At 43.8% G+C, this 25677-nt stretch overlaps 1 protein-coding gene and 1 pseudogene across 2 annotated transcripts in view; one reads left to right on the plus strand and one right to left on the minus strand.

Moving 5' to 3' along the window:
* Positions 1 to 25677, minus strand: part of LOC141133724 (uncharacterized) — a 103480-nt gene that overhangs the window by 36323 nt on the left and 41480 nt on the right. For both annotated transcript variants that reach the window (XM_073623247.1, XM_073623246.1), the window contains exons 4-9: positions 25374 to 25412; positions 23395 to 23436; positions 21173 to 21214; positions 20904 to 20954; positions 6925 to 6995; positions 4227 to 4335 (exon numbers count right to left, since the gene is read on the minus strand). In XM_073623247.1, the coding sequence (XP_073479348.1) occupies positions 4227 to 4335; positions 6925 to 6995; positions 20904 to 20954; positions 21173 to 21214; positions 23395 to 23436; positions 25374 to 25412 (354 nt within the window). The remainder of the gene's footprint in view (positions 1 to 4226; positions 4336 to 6924; positions 6996 to 20903; positions 20955 to 21172; positions 21215 to 23394; positions 23437 to 25373; positions 25413 to 25677) is intronic.
* On the plus strand, positions 183 to 353 carry LOC141135985 (U2 spliceosomal RNA; annotated as a pseudogene).

The following is a 25677-nucleotide window of genomic DNA, read 5'->3' on the forward strand; positions in this document are numbered from 1 at the left end:
GATGTTACAAATGAATCGATGTGACTTTTTTCACCCGATATGTTTCGGGGAAATTAAATCTCCTTCATCAGGGGTGTTTGGAGTATCACATCTCCACAATAAAATTTGAACATTCACTAAATTGTCAAAAGTATTTGGTGGGCCATCTCAATATTGCATTGATACATGTCCCCTGGGGCAGGATCGCTTCTCGGCCTTTTGGCTAAGATCAAGTGTAGTTCTGCTTACTTGTATCTTGGTTGAAGGGTGCCCGGGGTACCCGACGGTCGGCCTTGGGGGGAGCGTCCCTTTTTGGAGGCCCCCCTTGCTGCCTTAGGCTTAGTCCCTGGGCAACGAGGAGCGATCGCCTTTCTGAGGGCATAGGTGCATTGGTCGGTTGGCGGAGCTGTGGGGGGTCTCCCCTTGTGGGGGCCCCCATAGGTAAGCGGGCGGAACCTTGGACTTTCTTTCGAAATGGCGAGCCGTAGGTTGAAGGACTCATTGCGATTTCTGGTGATGCCAGGATTTAAGGAGCAGGTGTCATTGAAGACGGTGGTCGTGGACGTGTTGACGGATACTTTTAACATACGGGTGAGAGATGTGTTATGCCTTCAGGATTTCCCCAATCAGGGTATTTATGATGTGACCTTTTCATCCACAGTGATCTGCTGGAATGTCTTTGAAGCAGCTGAAAAGAAGAAAGGGGAAGGAGTGTTCAAATTTCTACAAGTAATTCCTTTGTTTATGGAAGAGGAGAAAATGATCGTGGTACACATGTACAACCCGTTTACTGACCCAGCCCTGGTAAGAGCTTTTCTTGACAATTATTGTGAAGTACTGAAAGGGGGTGAACCAATCTTGAACAGGTATAAGATTTTGACAGGCAAATACAGATTCTATGGCAGATTTAAGCTGGACTGTGACTGCATTGGGGGAGTGAGGCGGCCGCCTCCCGTTTTTACGGTCGGAGGAGAAAGTGACTTCTTGTTCTACCAAGGCCAGCCAAAGTACTGCAGGAAGTGTCTGATGTATGGCCATACTAGTAATGAGTGTGAGTTGAGTGAAAGATGTAGGCTTTGCCAGCAGGTGGGGCATAAAGCCAAGGACTGTACTGCGGGGAAGGTAGAAGGTATGCGATATTTGCAAACATGCGGGACATTTGGCCAAACAATGCCCAGATTATGCAAGGGAGAAGAGGAGGTACGCCAAGACCATAATGGAATGGGGGGAGGAGGAACAGAGGGACAGACAAGGAGGGGGGCTGAGCAGAAGTCTCCTGAGGAAGGGCGCCATGCCAGCAAAACCCCGGGGTCTGTACCCAGTGATGTTCCACCCGGTGATGCAGCAGGGGTGAGCGGCGGAGTGAGGGAGACAGGTGATGACGCTGTGGCTACGGCTGACATCACCAGCTACGGCTCTGCAACCCCCGAGTTGGCGGAGGGTACTGAAGGAGATCACGCAGGTGGTCTCAACGTGGATGTCAACTCCCCCCGAGAAGAGGAGATGGAAGTTGGTGGATTTTCTGGACAGTCCCAAGATTTTCCAGAAGGTGTGGAGATCATCATTGAGGGAATAAATCCGGTTGCCAGTCCGGCATCCAGTCCATTTGTGGCACCTGTGCTGATTGGGGATATTTCTTCTAATGAAGAAGAGGAGCAGGAAGATATGGATGATACAGACAGTGATGGAAGCTTAGAATGTGGTCAGTGTATGTCATCTTTCTCTGGATCCGAGACCCAGTTGTCGGGTAAGCGGACTCGGGTTGAGAGGGGAGGGACTGAAAGTGAGGAGGAAAGCTCCTTGCATATTGCTTCACCTGGGGCTTCCGAGGAGGGGGTCGCCAGCTCGCCAGGGCCAAGAAGACATCAGAGAGTGGGACAAGGAGAGTCTAAGAAGGAACAATGTTAATTTTCATGATGGCTAAAATTACTTATTTTTTGATTATGGCACTTATCGTTGCTACTTTAAATATTAGGAGTCTAAAGGCTAGTGGTAGGAGGGCTTTAATTTTGGATTATTTGGTATCTGTTAAAGCGGATATAATTTGTCTGCAGAATGCGGTGTGGAGGATCTGCGTGGCATTACTGAGTGGGGGAAGGGAGTGGCTTTGTGGGCACCCTGTTGTGAGACCAGATCAGAAGGTGTTGGGGTGCTAGTCAAAAATGACAATTTAAAAGTGTTGTCATATTAGGAGGTGGTGCCTGGAAGATGTTTGTCAGTTTTGTTAGAATATGAGAATGAGAAAGTAAAACTGATCAATTGTTATGCGCCTGCCGATAAAAGGGGTCGAAAGGAATTTTTGGATGTTTTAAAACTGCAGTTACCAGGAAGGGTGGCAACAATTGTCACGGGTGATTTCAACTGTGTGAGGAAGGGGTGTGACAGGCATGGAGTCAGTGAGGGTGGAGGGGTGGATGTGACTTCTTGACTTCTGAATGAATTGATAAATGATTTTAGGCTCAAGGATGAGAAAAATAAGGGAAAAATGGGGGAAAGGGGACAATTGGGACTTTATATGAAACACAACACTAGGGCAGGCTGAGTCACCAGGTGTAGAAAAAATTTAGGATTTATTGATACCACATGAAAAAACAAAGTGCAATAAATGATACTAACATATAATCACTAGATATGGTACAGAGTAGGTAAAACATGGCAGTAAGACATATTGTAGTAACATAGTAGCATATTAAACACTGTAGCATAGGTAAATTACAGTATCATCAACATTACACCCAACATGTGTGTACGTAGTCAATATTGTATTAAAATCACACTGATGGCTAAAACACTAAAATGCCCATGGTAAATGCATATTTGTTGTGACATGTCAAAAAGTTGTGAATGTTCAGTTGTAATGCTCGACGCGTTTCGTGGAAGTTTGTCCACTCATCAGGAGCAGCTATTTGGAAATATCTAGAATATAGTGTAAAGTAGTAATTAATAATATTCAATTACAACAGGAAGAGGGGAAGCAAATCCGCTAGTCCTGGCACTCTTACCTGTGGATATGTGGTATGATGGTGGTAGAACATATATAGTAATGTTAATGATGGTAGGGAATAATCAGGGGTGAATGTAGCATCCCCATGGGAGCTGAGGAGGTAACCAAGCGGCGGCATGGCAAGACAATACAGGATACCGTAGAAAGATAGGTAGTAGAAAGGTTCCCCTTTGGTTTCCAACATGGTAGTAGATACTACCTATCTTTCTACGGTATCCTGAATTGTCTTGCCATGCCGCCGCTTGGTTACCTCCTCAGCTCCCATGGGGATGCTACATTCACCCCTGATTATTCCCTACCATCATTAACATTACTATATATGTTCTACCACCATCATACCACATATCCACAGGTAAGAGTGCTAGGACTAGCGGATTTACTTCCCCTCTTCCTGTTGTAATTGAATATTATTAATTACTACTTTACACTATATTCTAGATATTTCCAAATAGCTGCTCCTGATGAGTGGACAAACTTCCACGAAACGCGTCGAGCATTACAATTGAACATTCACAACTTTTTGACATGCCACAACAAATATGCATTTACCATGGGCATTTTAGTGTTTTAGCCATCAGTGTGATTTTAATACAATATTGGCTATGTACACACATGTTGGGTGTAATGTTGATGATACTGTAATTTACCTATGCTACAGTGTTTAACATGCTACTATGTTACTACAATATGTCTTACTGCCATGTTTTACCTACTCTGTACCATATCTAGTGATTATATGTTAGTATCATTTATTGCACTTTGTTTTTTCATGTGGTATCAATAAATCCTACATTTTTTCTACACCTGATGACTCAGCCTGCCCTAGTGTTGTGTTTCATATAAAGTCACAATTGTCCCCTTTCCCCCATTTTCCCTTATTTTTCTCATATACATAGGGATGGAGACCTGTGTACTAGATGGTCATGGTCTCATATAAAGTCCCAACTTTTTGTCTCAAATATTGATTAGGCTCAAGGATGTTGCGGTGGTGGTGGAGGGGGAACAGACAACACATACTTACCTTTCTGATAAGAGGACTGTATCATCTCTTATTGATTTTCTTTTTGTGTCCGAATTTGTAGAGATAAAAAGGTATGATACTTTTCCGGTACTCTTTTCGGATCATAGATTATTATGCTGCAAGTTGGATTTGGGAGGAGGTGTGAAGTTTGGAGATGGCTGGTGGAAACTAAACGTAACAATACTGGAGGATGAGGATGTATGTGGAAAATGTAGTACTTACCTGGAGGAGTTGGTGGAGCAAAAGAAGAATCTTGTGAATGCCATTGTGTGGTGGGATTGGGCCAAGGGATGTCTGGCGAAATTCTTCCAGAAAATGTGTAGGATGAAGGCTGTGGAGAGAAAAAAGGGAGGGTTAACTCTAATAAAGAAATTGCATTTTTTGTATAAATGCCAAAAAATAGGCATTGATGTGGCTGAAGAATTGAAAGAGGTGAAAGAGATGAGAAACAAGATGTTAAGAGATAAAGGGAAAAGTATTGTCTTTAATGCTAAAATAAAGGATATGGAGGAGGGGGAGCAGTGTACAAGGTATTTTTTTAGGAAAGCCTTTTCCGGTAAGAAAGTGATGGCCACAGTATTGGCAGGAGAGGAGGAGGTGAAGGGTGAAAGGTTGATGGAGGAGGTTTTTTCCTTTTATAAAAATCTGTACGATGTGCAAGGGGGAGTGCAGGAGGAGGAGCAGGAGGAATATTGTAGTGTGCTGGGAAGATGTTTGGGGAGGAAGAGGCGGAAGGGTTGCTGGATGATGTAACTGAACTGGAAGTAGAGAGCGCGTTGAAGGGCATGCATAAGAACAAGACTCCTGGTGAAAGACAGTTTTCCTGTCGAATTATATATTAAATTCTGGCCAGCTCTGAAAGAGCATTTGACAAAAATCGTTAGATGCTGTGTTTCAAATGGGGAATTGTCCTCTACTATGAAGGAGGGGGCAATTACTTTAATTTTTAAGAAGGGAGACCGGCGAGAGATCAAGAACTAGTGCCCTATTACGTTGTTAAACGTAGACTATAAATTACTGGCGAAATTGTTGGCCAATAGGTTGGGCATGGTGGTACATAAGTTGGTAGGGGAGGGACAGGTGTGTGCCGTTCCTGGTAGAAGGATCTCTGAAATCTTAATTTTGCTACGAGACTTGGTTACTTATACCCAGCTGAACAATATGTCGTTGGCCTTCATAGGAGTAGACCTGGAGAAAGCATACGATAGAGCGGCGCATTCTTTTTTATTTAAGGTTCTGGAGGAGATGGGAATTCCAACACCCTTTCTAGAGACCTTGAGAGGGTTGTATACGGGGATTGTGAGCCAAATGGTAGTTGATGGCAACTTATCTGTTTTTTTTCCTGTTAGGTCTAGGGTAAGGCAGGGTTGCCCTCTGTCGCCCATCATGTTTGTCTGCACAATTGAACCACTCCTTCGCCATGCACAGAAGGATAAAAGGTATAAAAGGTGTTTTTCTGCCAGGAAGTAGAGGTGTATATGTTAAAGCTGTTTGCTATATGGACGATGTGACCTTTGTCTGTTCCTCGGAGACTGATGCTCAGAGGGCTGAGCTACAATTACAATCATTTAGTAGCATGTCAGGGCTGAATGTCAACTGGCAGAAGAGTCAAATCTGCATGCTGAGTGGATCTGGAACATTGAAAGAGGTGAAGGTGGTCGACTCGGTAGTGATCTTGGGGACGCAATTCGGAAGAGACCTGTTGAACCAATCCAATGCAGAGAAGGCGATGGGGAAAATCCAGAAGAAAATCGATTTTTGGAAACTGAGGAGGCTGACTTTATCAGGGAAGGTGTTGGTGGTAAAATCGGTGATCTTGCCATTGTTGCTGTACTATAGTTTGGTCTTTCCTCCTAATTCAAGGTGGATGTGCAAGTTAGTAAGAGTGCTTTTTGTTTTTTTCTGGGGCAGCAAGATGGAGAGGGTGGAGCGAAAGACGGTAATGAAGAGTCTTGAACGAGGGAGCTGTGGATTTCCTGATGTCCCAGCCTTTTTGAGCATGCACTATTGGTTGGCGCATTATAAAGCTTTTGTTGCAGGGGGTAAGACCGCCTTTTTGATGCGTCACTTGGCTGGGTGGGCCCTGATAAAATGGGGCTGGTGTAAGAAAGATTCATTAAGGCCTATGGCTTTGGTAACTCCCTTTTTCTATTTGAAATTGGTTGCTTTTTATGGAGTTAATAGGCTGAAGGAGTTGGGAGAAGCTGCAATGGAAAAGAAGAGTCTGATAAAAATGGATTCGGAGAGAGGAAGTGAGAGCCAATATCTGTGGCCTCAGCTCTAGAATGACAGAGGTGTGGTGGAAGAGTTCCTTCTAGGGAGAGTGTCTAATAGACAGAAAGAGATCTCCTGGTTGGCTTTTCATGGAGCGCTATTGACAAAAGCTTTCTTGAAAGCAAGGGATTTGTCTAGGGATGATAAATGCCCTAGGGAGGATTGTAACGACCTTGAGATAGTGGAGCATGCTTTGTTTTATTGTCCTTTTGTGCAGAAAGTACGAGAAAAGCTGTCCCCATTTGTGGAGGAGGTGTTGGGTGTGAAGAGTTTGGTGAAGGTGGTTTGGTTTTTTGGGTTGGTGGAGGGGCAGAGGACAACACAGAGAAAAATTTGGATTTTGACTGCAATTCTAAGGGTAGTGATGTGGGATGTGAGGTGTTGGGAAGTGAGAAGAAAGTTTGTGTTATCTGAAGTGGACTGTGTGAATTTGATTCTGGCAAAATTGTATGTGGTGTTGTTGGTTGACAGGAAATGAATGGGGGTGGATAAGGCGAATGAATATTGGGGCTGGGGGAGGTGGAGAAAGGGTGGTGGGTGGGGGTAAGGGTTTGTATACTGTATTTTAAATGTATATATGACTGTTTTTACTGCTTTTGAAAAATAGTAAAATATGGAAGCCTAGATGATGATTTAAGCAAAGTACCTGGAAAGACCTTGTGTGGAAGGTTCTTGATGGCGAATTAGTGGTTTGCTGAGTATGGACTTGCTTGAGATCTGATGGGAAAAAAAAAAAATCACATCTCCACAATACAATTTGAACATTCACTAAATTGTCAAAAGTATTTGGTGGGCCAACTCAATATTGCATTGATACATGTCCCCTGGGGCAGGACCCGGGTCCCCAAACACTTTTTATGGCAATAAATTGCATATAAGCCTTTAAAATGAGCACTTTTATTTTTTTTATGTCAGGGTCTCATAGACTTTAACAGGGTTCTGCGGCTTTCAAATTTGCCGCAAACTCCACATAATGTTCACGAATTTACGCTCAACTCGAACATCGGACTCATCCCTAATAATCAAAGAAATGTCATCCAAATGGCAGGTAGGTTAGGGATGCAGATCATGTCTGACTATCCGTGGAGTGATCTACATCTCTAACCTACCTGCTATTTGGATGACACTTCTCTGATTATATCAAGGCGTGTGATTTTTCTATTTCTGCTGAGTTTGAACCCCTAGGGGAGAGTGACCCACTTGGTGAAGATCTTGGTGTACGGGGCACGCTTGTTTATTATCAGCTGGGATCGCCATCTACTCTCTGAACTTTAACCACCTTACGCCATTCAAATGTTTCTCATATGTTTTAACATATGAATGCCGGTCAAGAAATGGATTGACAGGAGCGCTGCTGTAGTATTGGAGGTTGGATTTTTCAATGCTTCTGGACTAGATACGATTAGTTTATTATGTTTTATATGTTATTTTAGTGGCTGCTTTTATACGTTAGCGATCATTTTGATTGATTGTTGGTTATTTGCCTGTTTTAACTCAATAGTAATAGAGCGCTGAGTTGGTGTAAGTAGGTCTATAGATACATTTAGTTTATTACTAGGATTTATATAGCGCCAACAGTTTGCGCAGCGATTTACAACGTTAGGGCAGACAGTACCATTACAATACAATTCAATACAGGAGGAATCAGAGGGCCCTGCTCATTAGAGCTTACAATCTAGGAGGGAGGGTCAAGTGATACAAAAAGGTAATAACTGTGGGGGATGAACAGATGGAGAAAATAAAAGTACAATTGTTAGGTGTGGGCAGGATAGGCCTCTCTAAAGAGGAGGGTTTTCAGGGATTATCTAAAAGCAAACAGAGTAAGAGATAATGGGACAGATTGGAGTAGGGAGTTCCATAGGATGGGAGAGGCTCTGGAAAAGTCCTGGAGACGAGCGCATGGGAGGAGGTGACAGGGGAGCTAGAGAGCAGGAGGTCTTGGGAGGAATAAAGAGAACGATTAGGTTGGTATTTTGCGAGTAGGCTAGTGATGTACCTGGGGGCAGAGTTGTGAATGGCTTTGTAAGTCGTTATTAGTATTTTAAATTGAATTTGTTAGGTCAGCGGGAGTCAGTGGAGGGATTGACAGAGAGAATTAGCAAACACAGAGTGGTTGGTAGGTTAGATGAGCCTGGCAGCAGCATTCATAATGGACTGAAGGGGGGATAGCCTATGTAAAGGTAAGCCAATTAGAAGTGATTTGCAGTAGTCAAGGTGAGAGATGCAGTAGTCAAGGTGAGAGATGACCAGGGAGGTAATTAGAAGCTTAGTGGTGTCATTGGTTAGAAAAGGACATATTTTGGAGATGTTGCAGAGGTTGAGACAGCAAGATTTGGTCAGTGATTGGATGTGGGGCCAAAAAGGATAGATAAGAGTCCAGGATTTCACCTAGAACTTTGGCATGGGGGGATGGGTTGATAGTTGTGCCATCGATCTTGACAGAGAGATCAGGAGAAGAAGCACGTGGGAGAGGAAAAATGATGAGCTCGGCTTTGGATAGAGTGAGTTTGAGGAAGTAGTGAGGCATTCAGGCTGATATGTCTGTTAGTAAATTAGTGATACATGATGAGACCGAGGGAGTGAGCTGAGGGGTAGAGAGATACATTTGGGTGTCGTCGGCATGGAGATGGTATTGGAAGCCATGGGAGGCTATCATCTGTCCCAGGAGGGAGGTGTAGATCAAGAATAGGAGAAGTCCAAGAACAGAAACTTGGTGGACCCCAACAGAAAAAGGAAGAGAAGAGGAGGAAGTAGAATTGTAAGTAACACGGTGCGGACGGATAAGTAGGAAAAGAACCAGCGAAGAGTACAGTCCCAGAGACCAAAGGCATGGAGTTTTTTTTAGGAGAAGGGAGTGGTCAACCATATCAGAGGCAGCAGAAAGGTCCAGGAGTAGGAGTACAGAATAGTGTCCATTGGTTTTGGGCGTTAGTAAATCATTTGTTAGTATTAGGAGGGCAGATTCTGTGGGGTGTTGAGGGCGATCAAGAAGGTTTTTCTCAGTGAGGTGGTCACTCATTCGGTTGTAGACTAAACGTTCAAGGAGTTTGGATTAAAAGGGGAATAAGGAGATGGGGCTCAGGTTGTTAGGATTGGTGGGGTCCAGTGAGGGATTTTTAAGAAGTGTATGTTTTAGAGAGTTGGGGAAGATGCCAGAATAGAGGGAGAGATTGAACATGCGAGTTAGAGAGTGCAGAATAGAGCCAGAGGGTGACCGTAGCATTTGCAAGGGAACAGGGTCCAGGGGGTAGGTGGTTAGTTGGACGTTAGCAAGAAGTTTAGCAACCTTGTCGATAGATAGACAGACAGATAGACAGACAGACAGACAGACAGACAGACAGACAGACAGACAGACAGACAGACAGATAGATAGATAGATAGATAGATAGATAGATAGATAGATAGATAGATAGATAGATAGATAGATAGATAGATAGATAGATAGATCGATCTATGTAATATAAATATATATATATATATATCTATCTCACCCCATGTGACGTCAGAGGAGGCGGGGTGACCGTTTATGTCACAGATTGGCCCCGCCCTCAGCTATATAACAGCTGTCACTGAGAAAAAGCATCACTTGGCGGGAGCCTCCCATGGAGGCGGAGCTGTTGCGGCTTTTTTTTTGCATTTTTCAGTACGTCGGGTGGCATGAGATGGATCAACATTGTGGAATATTTTTATTTTTTTATTTTTTAATAAAGGACTTGTCCCAAAGTGTCTCCTGTCTTTTTTACTATTTTTGACACTTTTTTGTGAAATGTTAGGGGTACAATGTACCCGTTACCAATTCACATGTAGGGGGACGGGATCTGGGGGGCCCCTTGTTAAAGGGGGCTTCCAGATTCTGATAAGCCCCCCTGCCCACATACCCCCACAACCACTGGGCAAGGGTTGTGGGGATGAGGCCCTTGTCCTCATCAACATAGGGACAAGTTACTTTGGGGGTGACTCCAAAGCATCCCCCCATGTTGAGAGTATGTGGCCTGGTACGGTTCAGGAGGGGGGGCTCTCTTGTCCCCCCTCTTTTCCTGTCTGCCAGGTTGCGTGCTCGGATAAGGGTCTGGTATGGATTTGGGGGGGGACCCCTACGCCATTTTTTTTAAATTTTGGCGCAGGTTTAGCCTCAAAATCTATACCAGACCTGAAGGGACTGGTATGGATTTTGGGGGGACCCATACGCCATTTTTTTTTATTTGGCGCAGGGTTCCCCTTAATATCCATACCAGACCTGAAGCGTCTGGTACGGATTTTGGGGGGACCCCCACGCAATTTTTTAAAACATTTTTTGGTTCGGGTTCCCCTTAATATTTATACCAGACCCAAAGGGCCTGGTAATGGACTGGGGGGGAGGGGCCTGGTAATGGACTGGGGGGGACCCATGCCATTTTTTTCAATGAGTTTTATCTATATTGCCAAGACTTAACAGCACATTACAGCCGCAATCAGTTTTAAATTACTTTTTTTTCCTTTAGAAATGTCATTTTGCTGTGGAGTTGTTTTAAACACAGGAAAACTGCGCCACTTTAAAGGCATACTATAGACACCCCCAGGCACAATATATATATTTTTTAACCCCTTCCCGCCGACCGTACACAGATATGCGTACTCGGCTTTCCGGGGTTATACTGGGATGATGCCCGCAGCTGCAGGCATCATCCCAGTACCGTTGTTTACAGCGGGCGATCAACTACCCGAGTATAACAACCGATGCGGCTAAAAGCCGCTCGGTTGTTATACCGGAGGAGCGGGAGGGGACATCCCCCCTCCCGCTGCCTCCCCCCACTGTTACCGGGCCTCCCGTGCGATCGGGATGCCCGGTGTCTGATCCTGTGCCTTCGGCGGCTGGGGGCGGGCTGGAATGAAGCTGTGGGCGGCTTCATTCCAGCCTTCTCATTGTAAACGCGGAAGCGACATCATGACGTCACTTCCCGTTTACTCGGCTGCCAATGGTGCCGAATTTAAAAAAGTACACAGTATTCAGAATCGCCGTTTTTGGCGATCTGAATACTTTGAAGTGTAAAGGAGGGATAGGGGGTCTTTTAGACCCCCTATCCCTCCATAAAGAGTACCTGTCACCACCTATTACTGTCACAAGGGATGTTTACATTCCTTGTGACAGCAATAAAAGTAAAAAAAAAAAAAATTTTTTTTAAAACACAATTTATAAAGTAAAAAAAAAAATAAAATAAATAAAAAAAAAAAAAAAATGTTAAAGTGCCCCTGTCCCCGCGAGCTTGCGCAGCAAAGAAAACGCATACGGAAGTCGCGCCCGCATATGTAAACGGTGTTCAAATCACATATGTGAGGTATCGCCGCGATCGTCAGAGCGAGAGCAATAATTCTAGCCCTAGACCTCCTCTGTAACTCAAACCTGGTAACCGTAAAAAAATTTTAAAGCGTCGCCTATGGAAATTCATAGGTACCGTAGTTTGTCGCCATTCCACGAGTGCGTGCAATTATAAAGGGTGACATGTTTGGTATCTATTTACTCGGCGTAACATCATCTTTCACATTATACAAAAAAATTGGGGTAACTTTACTGTTTGGATTTTTTAAAATTCATGAAAGTGTCCCTTTTCCAAAAATTTGCGTTTAAAACACCGCTGCACAAATACCGTGTGATAAAAAATATTGCAACAATTGCCATTTTATTCTCTAGATTCTCTGCTAAAAATATATATATAATGTTTGGGAACTCTAAGTAATTTTCTAGCAAAAAATATGGATTTTAACTTATAAACACCAAATTTCAAAAATAGGCTTAGTCATGAAAGGGTTAAACAGAAATGTTTATTTAAGTTTCAGACAAAACAGAGAAAAAACAGTGGTACATTCTTATCAACCATACAATAAGCACCCAATCGCAGTATAATCAATTCGGCAGTATTATGGCAATTTGATATCAGAATATTAGTAAGGGGGAAACTATTGTCAGGAGCACAGCAGGGTAAGCAGAGAGAGGAGAAGAGAAGCCCCAGTTGCCCGGGTGGGGGGGGGGGCGAGGGAAGGTGAAGAGGGGGGGAGAGGGGCGAGGGGGTGGACAAGGGAGGTGGAAGGTGGGAGGGAACAAATGTCCCATAGACTTTAATGGTGTTCCGCTGCTTTCAAATTTGCCGCAAACAGGCAAATAGGTGAACGGGCGAACACCCGATGTTCGAGTCAAAAGCATCGGGCTCATCCCTACTGATAATAGAACATGTCTGTCCACAGATTCCGTGGACCGTCTGACATTTATCAAAATGAATCAGTCCTGGGATTACCAGCAGCTAGGAAGCCCCTGATACCACTGATTAAGTGTTTTTGGGCTGTGAAATCTCTGCAAGACTTCTAGGCTGCCTAGCGTTGTGGGTTCTGATTTCATCTGGAAGAGTTTTTTTGGTGTAAGTTTCATGGGAACAATTAACATGCAAAGACCAATTTTTCTGCACCTGTTTGACAGGTGAATATCATTTAAATTTTTGACAGCAAGGCCAATTCTTGCTTTCATCAAGAGTACCTCTATAGGGTTACCGTGTGAAGGCACCACTGACACCCAAAGCCCAATTTTTCCGCACCCATTACTTCTATCCAAAGTCTGTGGAAGAGAAACCAGAATTGTTCCAAAAAATCTCTAATCTTGTTCCCAATGCACTACATTGTGCCCTCATCATACAGACTGGCTTCTCAAACCGTTGCTTAAAAAATAAAGAAAGCTTGCAGCGAAAATATAGTTTTTTTGGGTTATATAAATGCAATTATTGCTGTAGCAGCTTCTATACACAGTAAAGATGTGCCACTTAGGGGGGGCGTGTCCGGACCTGCTGCTGGAAGGACGTGTGTGATCAGAGCTCCTCTTGGATCTACAACCATCCGTGGCCTTATGCTGTGCCCCCGCAGTCATAGGCCATATATTATTGATCCCAGACCCCTGCTGAGCTATCCTGGACTAATATTTAGGACCCCGGCGGGTCTGATCTTGTTCTGCAGCTGAACTTTCTCCCTGCCACCGGAGCTTTCCGCCGCCATCTTGGGGCCTACAGACGGACCGGCGGCGCTCTCTCTCTCTCCCTATCTTAACCTGTGGGCTTACGGATTGAGGAGTGACTGTTCGGGACCTGCCCTGACTGGACCGATCGGCTTGTGGATCCGGGGAGGCCGCGAAGAACTATCCGGCGCCCGGATTCGTGCATTGCGGCCTAGCTACCTGACGCGGCCTGCGGGCTAAATTTCAGGCATTCCGGAACGCAGTGAGTAAATCCGCCCACTACCGGGTCCCTGGGGGGAGTCAGATCACCCAAATCATCCCTTTCTCTACCCCCGTGGATGCCCCAGTGACTGCAAACGGCCGTGTCTCCCGATCCGGCGGCCTTTAACTAGGATAGACTGAGGCTTCGGCCTACTTCTGGAGCCCGGTGGCCATCTTGGGACTCTCACATACACCCAGAAGCCACCCTCTGTCCCCTCAGCTGCATAGCTACTTGCAAGGGGCTGGGGACTGCAGGAATTGCTTTTCTCACCCCAGACTCTCAGGAGGGGGAGGCAGAGATGTAATTAGGGAGTTGTGAGGATCTGGGTGGAACACAATAATACCCTGAGAGAGATGCTGCCTAAATAAACCCTGGGCGCCTGCCTGCTCACCAAGACCTCCATACAGCAATATTAGCAAACATAAAACATTGGAGGTAAGCCTGCATGTTTGATCACTAAAACCTCTGTGTACCTCATGGGCAAAATTGGCCAACAGCAACGAAACTACAAACCACTAATTGTGTCACGAGAAGAACCAACAATGGAGCGTTATGTTACCAGACCACAGTCAGCCTCCTCTAATTCCTCCGCGAATCCTTTCGCCTTACTGGACCCCTCCCTGGACTCAGAAGATACCGCAAACTCCTCCCTGACTAGTTCGCAAAACCCTGCAACTACTCCTCCACCCCTGAATATGACCCTCACCCCTGACATCCTGGACTCCAAGCTGCAACTTTTACTTCAACAGATTACGTCTAATGTTTCGGCTGAGGTGAGCAAACTAGCTGCTGAATTGAGAGGGGAAATAACCCAAATTGGAGATCGCACAGACACTCTGGAGAATAAATTTGACTAAATGGTAAATTATGTACAAGCAATTGAGGAGGAAAATCATAACTTACGCCTATCTGTATCTCAGCTCCAATTACAGCAAGAAGACTTGGAGAACAGAGAAAGACGACAAAATCTACGATTCAGAGGGATTCCGGAAACAGTGTGTGACTCTGAACTCCGACCTTACCTTTTGAGCCTTTTTAATAACTTGGCTCCCTCAGTTGTGGACATAGATTGGCGATTTGACAGGGCCCATAGATCCCTGGGCCCTAAACCACCGACTGGAGCCAGACCCAGGGATGTTGTGGTACGGTTCCACTACTTCGAAAGTAAAGAGGCACTAACCCTGGCAACCCGCAATAAATCCCAAATTACACACAAAGGCGCTAAGCTGCAGATCTTTAGCGACCTTTCCCCCATCACTCTCGCTAAACGGAGGAATCTGCGCCCCCTCACCTCACATTTACAACAACACAAGATACCATATTACTGGGGATTCCCTTTCCGTCTAGCTGTATCCAAAGATGGAGCCCAATATTCTTTGCGTGATTTGCAAGAAGCAGAGGCCTTCCTGAAAAGTTTGGGTCTCCCCCCCTTACCTAGAAGAAGATAATAACCTTCCTAACACACAGGCCCGACTGCCTCCAACTACACCTACTCGCATCTGGACCCCTGTTCGGGGCAAATCAAAGAAGCACCTTTCTACTCCCCAACACCTGAGATCTTCTAAGCAACCCCCTTGAGCACCCCCCCTGATCACTCTTATTCTTGGTTCTATTTCTCCCTGCCTTTAGCATTACCGTTTCTTCTCAGAGCTTCGGACAAATTTTTTCTTTTTTCTAGACGAAACGACATTGCTGTCTTGGCCCCTTCAGTTTTTGTATCTGCCTCGACCCTTTTTTTCGGGGCAGAATATTTCTCATCCCTTGAGATACATTTACTAAAGGTTTTTTTGGAATTTCTTAAGTGTCAAGCATACCTGTTATATTTGTTATCCTCTTCAAAAAAATTTTTCTTTTGTTCTATTTTTTGTCTTTTCCGCTTACATGTGCATAAGGTGAGCGGCGGCCCCTCTCTCATCTCCTCAAGCAGAATTGCCAGATGGAGGTCCGCCCACGTCCCCACCAGGCCCTGGTCTACGCCCAGGGCTCCCTGAGAAACTGTTTTCTCTCAGGTCTACAGAATTTTGAACTTTTTTTCTTGATTTTTCTTTTTTGTTTTTTCTTTTTTTTACAGTTTTTGTGCATATCTAATGATGTGTTCCATAGTTTGAGACCCCACGGTCACTATCACTTTACTCTAAAGGAAAAAGAATTTGGAGTGTGTTTTTCAATGATTAGAGTTGGACAAACGTTTATTAGCATGATTAATTGTAAACTGCAATGTGTTTTTTCCTATTTTCATGCTACTTCCAGGTTTATAGTACTAGATGTATTTACACTAGCATTCCTAGATAGATCACAGTCATGGCCCTAAAAATTATGTCCTATAATGTAAAAGGCCTGGGCTCCATTGGTAAACGCTGGATGGCCCTGAAAGATTTCAGGGCCTCGGGCGCAGACATAGTGATGATCCAGGAGACCCATTTCCGGGCAGGAGGATCATTAAAATTTGCCTCCAGGTTTTTTCCCATCTCCTATCTTGCCTCTGATTCCACGGGCAAGGCAGGAGTGGCTATCTTGATCAGGAAAGCATGTCCTGTCAAAGTTCGGAGATCACATGTAGATCCTCATGGGAGATTTCTTATCCTAGATTGTGAATACATGTCTACCTCTTTTACACTGGTTAATTTATACGCCCCAAACACGGGCCAGATTGAGTTCCTCAACAAACTCTTTGATTCCCCCCAATACCACTCACAACCTTTTATGGTGGTTGGTGGAGACTTCAATCTGGTCATGTCTCCCAATAGGGACAGACAAACGCTTTTTAGTACCACCCCACCTAAAAGAGTATTGTCTCAAGCCAATGCATTCCGCAAATGTATTAGATCATACAGATTATTCGACTCATGGAGGATAAAACATCCCTCTGACAAACAATTTACGTTTTACTCACCAGCTCATAAAATGTACTCCCGTCTTGATTATTTTTTTATCTCGGCTCCACTTATCCCCTATGTAGTTGAATCAGACATCTCCCCTATTACATGGTCGGATCACGCACCCATTACACTAGAACTTATGTTATCCCAGACTTATACTAAATCCTGTCACTGGCGTCTTAATGACCACCTCTTGCAGTCTGAAGTATCTCGTTCTATCCTAGCAAATAGCTTGAAAGACTACTTTACACTCAACTCCGGATCGGTATCTCAGGTTTCTACGCTGTGGGAGGCACATAAGGCTGTTTTCCGAGGTGCATGTATAGCTGAGGGCTCTCGACTGAAGAGAGATAGAAACAGTTTATTGCAGTCCTTAACGTCTGCTCTAGTAATTGCTGAACGGAGGCTTTTGGGTGGTCCCACGGTGCAGAAACTACGTAAAGTCACTCACCTTAGAGAACAAATTAAATCAACAAAACTTGACAAAACAGCTAGGTCCATGCTGTGGACGAAACAGAAATTCTACGAATTCTCAAATAAGCCCCACAGGATGTTAGTCAATAAGTTATGCCCTCGTCCGTTCAACTCCCTGCCTGATTTCCTACTGCAGATAGATGGATCTAGAACACATTGCCCTCGTGAAATGTCAAAAATTTTTGGTAGCTTTTATAACAAACTGTATAATTGCCTGACTCCGGAGAACCATTTTAATTTTACGCAGGTAAATTTCGAGTCCTTTTTCTCCAATATAAAATTACCAAAATTATCTAAAACAGACCTGGAGTGTTTAAATGCAACAGTGTCAGCTGAGGAATTACTGGCTATAATTAAAAAACTACCATCACACAAATCCCCTGGCCCAGATGGATTGCCCTACTCCTACTACAAATCTTTTTTTGACATTTTATCTCCTCATATGCTAGCCTTATATGATTCCCTTCTTAAGGGAACTCCCCCACATTCCCAGTTTTCCCACTCGTTCATTTCGGTTATCCCTAAACCTGGAAAGGATCCCTCTATCCCGGACAACTATAGACCCATAGCCCTCCTAAATTCGGATTATAAGATATTTACTAAAATACTCGCTACCCGACTTTCCGCATTTATTCCCAAATTGATACACAGGGATCAAGTGGGATTTGTTCTTGGTAGACAAGCAGGAGATAACACCCGTCGTACAATAGACCTAATAGACCTTTTAGATAGAACCTCACGTTCGGCATTGATCTTGAGCCTAGATGCGCAGAAAGCTTTTGACAGGCTAAGTTGGCCCTACATGTTTGCCACTTTAAAAGTATATGGCTTTGATGGTTCTTTTTTAAAAGCCTTGGAAGCCTTGTATTCAAATGTTTCAGCGCAAGTGCAAATGTCATCCTTCATGTCTCCTAGTTTCCCCATGACAAATGGAACTCGCCAGGGCTGCCCCCTATCACCGCTGCTTTTCATTTTATGCCTAGAACCCCTAGCCGAGTCTATTCGTGTAAATCCAGATATTCGTGGGGTGGTGATGAGACAGGGGGAGTATAAACTATCATTATTTGCAGACGACATTCTGTTAACTATCACCAACCCGCTGATATCTCTTCCCTCATTACATAAATTATTGACTTCTTTTAGTGCTATTTCCGGGTACAAAGTTAACAACTCTAAAACCGAAGCCCTTCCTATACACATTCCAAGACTATTATTATCCCAACTTAAAGAATCATACCCTTATAAATGGTGTAGTAACTCTCTTAAATATTTGGGTATCCTACTCACCCCTCACTATTCCTCCCTTTATAGTACCAACTTCCCTCCTCTTATATTGGATATAAATAAGTCCCTGTCGTCCTGGACCAAGCATCCCTTGTCTTTACTGGGCAGAGTCAATGTATTAAAAATGTCTATCCTACCCAAGCTACTTTATTACTTCGAAACTCTCCCAGTAGCTGTACCCGCCTCACAATTAAAAACACTTCAAAGATCCTTTTTACAATTTATATGGAATGGCGGTGCTCACCGCATAGCAAGTTCCGTGATGTTTTCCATTAGGTCCAGAGGAGGTCTGGGAGCCCCGGACATCACTAAATACTATCACGCAACACACTTAAGGGCCATCATCTCTTGGACTTCCTTAAATGCACCTAACCAATGGTCCGCCATTGAGAAGGGGGTACTTTATCCGGTCCATCCGAGCTCCTTGGTTTGGGGCGCTCCCCCTGTTTTAGACCCTATCTATAAACGTCAGTGTACTGGCCCAATGACACTAACTTTAACCATTTGGCGCAATTGCCTCAAACGTTATCCTCTCATGTCCCCCTGCTCCCCTCTTGTAAATGTACTACTTAATCCCCTCATTCCAGATAGTATGTCCCTGGGTAGGATCTTTTCATGGATAAATGTGCATCTTTTCCAGCTGCGGAACCTAGTTCATTCCATAACAAGGAAGCTACATCCCTTTGACGTTTTAAGAGAGAAATTTGATCTATCACCACACTCTTTTCACTTCTATTTACAGGTTAGACATTTTTTTCATTCTAAATCGCCAACCCTGACCCTGGATAAACCAACTACCTTTGAACACCTGTGTGCTCAAGGCCCCAATCAATTACACCTAATTTCATGTATCTATCGTATCCTCCATGAGCCAACCCCAATTTCGGAAACATTACATCATTACATGCGCAAGTGGTCTCAGTTGGTGGGCCGTCCTGTCACGGTGCAGATGTGGGATAGGATCTGGTCCTCTACCTTTAAATCATCTAAATGTGTCACTCAGAGGGAGACAAACATTAAGATTCTCATGTTTTGGTACAGAACTCCCGATGTAATCCATAAGTATGATCCTTCAGTTTCACAGCTCTGTTGGCGGTGTGGATCTGACATAGGCTCACTATTCCATATCTTCTGGCAATGTTCCTTGATACAACCTTTTTGGAATGATGTTCATTTGCTTATACAAAAGGTAACTGGGGTGTCCCTTCCGTTGGATCCTTTGAACTACCTTTTGGGCCTCCCCCCCTCAGGGGTAACAAAAAAGACAAACAAACTGATATCCTATATAATGCTAGCTGCCAGGAGGATTATCCCATTGTTCTGGCTATCCAATACACCTCCCCCATGGTCCGGATATCTACATTTAGTGACTGAGATTCGGACAATGGAGTTCTTGACAGCTTCGGTACATGACTGCATCCCCCAATTCAATAAAATATGGGAACCATGGGATCTTTCGGAATTTGGGACCCCCATACTACCAAATATGCCCTATTCTTAACACAATTTAATTCTATATTTCCTGTGTGAGTGCTCTGAGCTACCCACGGGATATTGGTTACTTTCCTGCAGTATGCTTATCGCATTCATCATAAAGATTTAATTGAATACATATATGTGCCTTATGTATGTGAACACTCTTTTATCACTTACATCTGTTTGTTTTTTGTTCTTGTTTTCATTATGTTTGTTTATAATGCACTTTTGTTGATAGTGCAATGTACACCCTGATACAATTTTTGTACCTATTCTTGGATACTTAAATAAATATACAATTTTAAAAAAAAAAAGATGTGCCACTTTACAGGTAAATTAAGGGGACCACCTGTGCACTATATTGAAAGGAATTTCTATTTTTTATGCTTTTACTTTAAGCATCAATAAATCACTGCTCATTTGAGAATTACGTTTTTTACAAACTTTGTTTTCATTGATACATGCCCCGCAGGGGAGTACCCAGACTCCCATAACCATTGTATGCCCAATTATTTGCATATAAGCCTTCAAAATGGGCTCTTTTGATTTTTCACATTCAGGTTCCATAAACTTCAATGGGGTTTGTTATTTGGTTGCAAACTTTGACGATGTTCGAAAGTTCTGGGGCGAGCCAAACAGGGGGTTGTTCTGCCCATCCCTACCCATAAATAAAGGTCCATAGAGAGATGCCTGAAATAAAGGCTGATGGTGGGACCCTAAATAAAGGTCAAGGTTGGGATTCCTTAAACAAAGGTCTATGGATGAACACCATAAATAAAGGTCCTTGGTGGGACTCCATAACTAAAGGTGCTACCTGATTTTAGAGCACACATAGTAGCATCAGCTCTGCATTAGGCCAAGGAAGGAGAAGGAGAGTAGAGCTAGCTATCACTTTTTTGTGTTTATCTGTTTCAGAATTTATTTCAGATACTTATATAGAGCTGTCAATTTACGCCATGCTTTACATTTATATATATATATTATACATTAACATCAGTCCCTGCCCTCAAGGAACTTACAATCTATGATCTCTGACTCACATTCATATACATACTAGGGCCAAATTAGGCAAAAGCCAATTAACCTACCAGAATTCTTTGGAGTGTGGGAGGAAAACTGAGTACCCAGAGGAAACACATGTAAGGACAGGGAGAACATGCAAACTCCAGGCAGGTAGTGCTATGGTTGGGATTTAAACTAATAACTCTATTTCTGCTAGGCAGAAGTGCTAATCACTTAGCCACTGTGCTGCCCAGTAAAGAATGCAGAATGTTTACCTTTATTTTTAATCAGTTTCATCTTGTTCAGGTCATCCGTTATGTTGACAGCTGGATAGAAAAAAAACACAAAGCTGAAGAGACTGAACATTGTAATGATGTTTTTCTTCAATTCCTCTCTAAATGACAATGGTCACCAGGACATATATACAGGGTGGAACTCCTCAAGTGGGAGTCAAGTCACAGACCACAAATAAATAAACTCAGAGATTCCAATCCTGCTTTTTATCCAAAAGAATTTGAGCTGTTTGAGAATTTCCTATAATTACCTGATTTCTGCAGATCAGATATACCCTTTTTCAATGCAGAATCTAAAAAATAAAATATAATAATAAAAAAAAAGTAAATATAAATCAGAAACATTGGACAACAAAACTCTCCTCCGACCAGAAGGGTAATCAGACTACGCAGTAAACATGTGACTGCTCAGAACTACAATCGTTCAGAACACGGACAGCGATAAAGCTTTACAATTGATTCAGAAAGTGACATTAGAAGGGTGAGTCACTTCCCTAACTATTTCAGTTGTGTATGTACAGTATATTTAAGCTTGAGCTATTGAGCTCTGTGCATAATAAGTTTTTTTTCTAAGAAAACAGATAAAGAGAGCCTAGAAAACATGTAGAAAGGAGCAGATAGAGAGAAAGATAATTTTAATATTGGTTACAAGGCCTTCCTTGTGTATCTGCACTTGACACTAATTTATCAAAGGTACTAGCACTGCGTGTTTTTTTTTTTTTTGTTTTTTTTTTTACACACACAGAGCTGGAGGGTGCAGGTTATTGGGGCCTGCACTGATGTTGGGGGAGGTTCTCTGGCCTTAAACCACTTCCCAACTGTGAGGGGTCCCTCTACAGGAGAGCCCTTTACCAAGTACTTGGTTGACTGGCTTTGGCCTAGGTAGACTTTAGTGTGCCTTGCACCCCAGGGAGTTCAGTATCAGAGGTCCCTCTTTTTTGCAGGCTTGGACATTTCTCCACCATCTATGCATTTATTTGTGTGCTGCAATTTCACGGTTCACAGGGAATTTGGCAATGCACAGCATAGCAGAGCTATGGTCTCCTTCCACTACCCTCTTCCTCCACAGAAGTATGTATGCAGGATCTCCTTCCACTGCCTCCTCCTCCACAGAATTATGTATGCAGGATCTCCTCTTACTACCTCCTCCACAGAATTATGTATGCAGGGTCTCCTTCCACTACCTCCTCCTCCACAGAATTATGTATGCAGGATCTCCTTCCACTACCTCCTCCTCCACAGAATTATGTATGCAGGGTCTCCTTCCACTACCTCATCCTCCTCAGAATTATGTATGCAGGATCTCCTTCCATTACCTCCTCCTCCACAGAATTATGTATGCAGGATCTTCTTCCACTACTTTCTCCTCCACATAATTATATATGCAGGATCTCCTTCCACTACCTCCTCCTCATCCACATATGTATGCCTGATCTCCTTCCACTACTTCCTCCACAGAATTATGTATCCATGGTCTCCTTCCACTACCGCCTCCTCCACAGAATTATGTATGCAGGATCTCCTTCCACTACCTCCTCCTCCACAGAATTATGTATGCAGGATCTCCTTCCACTACCTCCTCCTCCACAGAATTATGTATGCAGGATCTCCTTCAACTACCTCCTCCTCCACAGAATTATGTATCCATGGTCTCCTTCCACTACCTCCTCCTCCACAGAATTATGTATGCAGGATCTCCTTCCACTACCCTCCTCCTCCACAGAATTATGTATGCAGGATCTCCTTCCACTACCTCCTCCACCACAGAATTATGTATGCAGGATCTACTTCCACTACCTCCTCCACCACAGAATTATGTATGCAGGATCTCCTTCCACTACCTCCTCCACCACAGAATTATGTATGCAGGATCTCCTTCCACTACCTCCTCGTCCACAGAATTATGTATGCAGGATCTCCTTCCACTACCTCCTCCTCCACAGAATTATGTATCCATGGTCTCCTTCCACTACCTCCTCCTCCACAGAATTATGTATGCAGGATCTCCTTCCACTACCTCCTCCTCCACAGAATTATGTATGCAGGATCTCCTTCCACTACCTCCTCCTCCACAGAATTATGTATGCAGAATCTCCTTCCACTACCTCCACCTCCACAGAATTATGTATGCAGGATCTCCTTCCACTACCCTCTTCCTCCACAGAATTATGTATGCAGGATCTCCTTCCACTACCTCCTCCTCCACAGAATTATGTATGCAGGATCTCCTTCCACTACCCACCTTCTCCACAGAATTATGTATGCAGGATCTCCTTCCACTACCTCCTCCTCCACAGAATTATGTATGCAGGATCTCCTTCCACTACCTCCTCATCCACAGAATTATGTATGCAGGATCTCCTTCCACTACCTCCTCCTCCACAGAATGATATATGCACTTTCCATTAGACTTCACTTCTGTGTATTCATGAGCACCAATTGCAAAAGAAATCAGGGGTGATTACATACTTACAATTAGCCTTAAGTTGTGTAATTTCTTCTTTAATATCTTTATCTGAGAATGGAAAAGAATTCATATGAGTGAATGTTCCTTGATGCTTGAAAACTCACAAGAGCAAATATTTCCATGATTGGGAGGCACAGCAGTGGTACATAGAAAGACATAGTATATAATTGCTGTATGCTAACTGTAAATTGAAATATGACATGACTGTGTAAACTCTCAAATGTGCAAGGGCGGAAATCCATCAATGCACAAAAAGCAGTTCCCTACTTCCCATTACTCACTACTCTCCTATTCTACTTAATTATATATTTGGGGACTCATCCCACTGCCTCTTTCACAAAGAATTATGTATGCGGGGTCTCCTTCCACTACCTCCTCCTCCACAGAATTATGTATGGAGGATCTCCTTCCACTCATACCACCTGACCTGCATGCTTTGGCCAATCACAGTGCGCTCTGCTGTGAGAGCCATGATTTGCCAAAGGCAGGGTGCCTTAGGCCAATTATGGCTCAGGGGGCTAAGTCCATGCCCCACACTATTTAAGGCTGCTTACATAGCAGCTGTACATAGTGTAATGAATGAGAGCAGCAAAATGAAATTTCTAAAAGGAAAGATTGTCATTTAAAACTGGTTGCGGCTGTAATGTATTGTCGGATATTGTCGCAATATACATAAAAATCATTGAAAAAAACGCTGTGAGTTGCCCCCCCTCAGTCCATTACCAGACCCTTTGGGTCTAGTATGGATATTAAGGGGATCCCTGAGCCAAAATTAATTAAAAAAATGGCGTGGGGGCACCCCCTAAAATCCATTCCAGGCCCTACAGGTCTAGTATAGATTTTAAGGATAACCCTGTGCCAAAATGTAAAAAAAAAAAAAATGGCATGGGGGTCCCTCCCAAATCCATACCAGACCCTTATCCGAGCTCACAACCTGGCAGGCCGCAGGAAATGCGGGGACGAGAGAGCACCCCCCACCTGAACCATACCAGGCCACATGCCCTCAACATGGAAAGGGTACTTTGGGCCCCCCAAAACACCTTGTCCCCATGTTGATAGGGACAAGGGCCTCTTCCCCACAACCCTTGCCTGGTGGTTGTGGGGGTCTGCGGGTGGGGGGGGGCTTATCGGAATCTGGAAGCCCCCTTTAACAAGGGAGCCCCCAGATCCCACCCCCCCATGTGAATAGGTGTGGGGTAGAAAAAAGTGTCAAAAAAGTAAAAATGACAGCAGACAGTTTTTGACAATTCCTTTATTTTAAAAAAAAGTAGTGTTCTGTGATGTCCATCAATCTTTAATCACAGCGCCGACGGTCCAGAGAAAAAAAAAATGGAAAAACTCCACCTGAATGGGAGGCGTCCCCACTGACTGCAGCCTTTTCCCAATGACAGCTGTTATATAGCTGAGGGCGTGGCCACCCTGTGACGTAAATGGGTGACCCCGTCCCCCTCTGACATCACATGATGTCAGAGGGGACAGGGTCACCCGGTTATGTCACCGGATGGCCCGCCCTTGCCTATATAACAGCTGTCAAAGCTGTATGCAGGGTCTCCTTCCACTATCCCCTCCTCCACAGAATTATGTATGCAGGGTCTCCTTCCACTATCCCCTCCTCCACAGAATTATGTATGCAGGATCCCCTTCCACTACCTCCTCCTCCACATAATTATGTATGGAGGATCTCCTTCCACTACCTCCTCCTCCACAGAATTATGTATGGAGGATCTCCTTCCACTACCTCCTCCTTCACAGAATTATGTATGCAGGATCTCCTTCCACTACCCTCCTCCTCCACAGAACTATGTATGGAGGATCTCCTTCCACTACCTCCTCCTCCACAGAACTATGTATGGAGGATCTCCTTCCACTACCTCCTCCACCACAGAATCATGTTTTCTGCTCTTTCCACTGACATTTTACTGCTGAGAGTATGGAAGTAGCTGCTGAATCCTCTCAAAAGTAACCCTCGGTTCACAAACACTCACCATTCTTCATCTGTAATATTTCCTTTTGCGTACTTTTATCTAAAAGAAAAGAGAAATGGAACCCTCAACTGTTGGAGAGATCAGATGATCAAATGCAGTTACAGAAATATCTAAACAGATTTGTCAACACATCTTCACTGTGGGCATCACAGGACCTCATTCACATACAATAATTCATCATATAATTTTAAAGTGAACCTCTCATCGTTCATGGGGATTCATGGTGGGTGTAAAATGTTTAGTAATGTGTCCTTGTAATATTTCTAGGTATTTATTACCTCTAAAAGATATCACAGAACTCCCC

The sequence above is a fragment of the Aquarana catesbeiana genome, linkage group LG03, assembly GCF_042186555.1.
Source record: "Aquarana catesbeiana isolate 2022-GZ linkage group LG03, ASM4218655v1, whole genome shotgun sequence".
In the NCBI taxonomy this organism is placed as follows: Eukaryota; Metazoa; Chordata; class Amphibia; order Anura; family Ranidae; genus Aquarana; species Aquarana catesbeiana.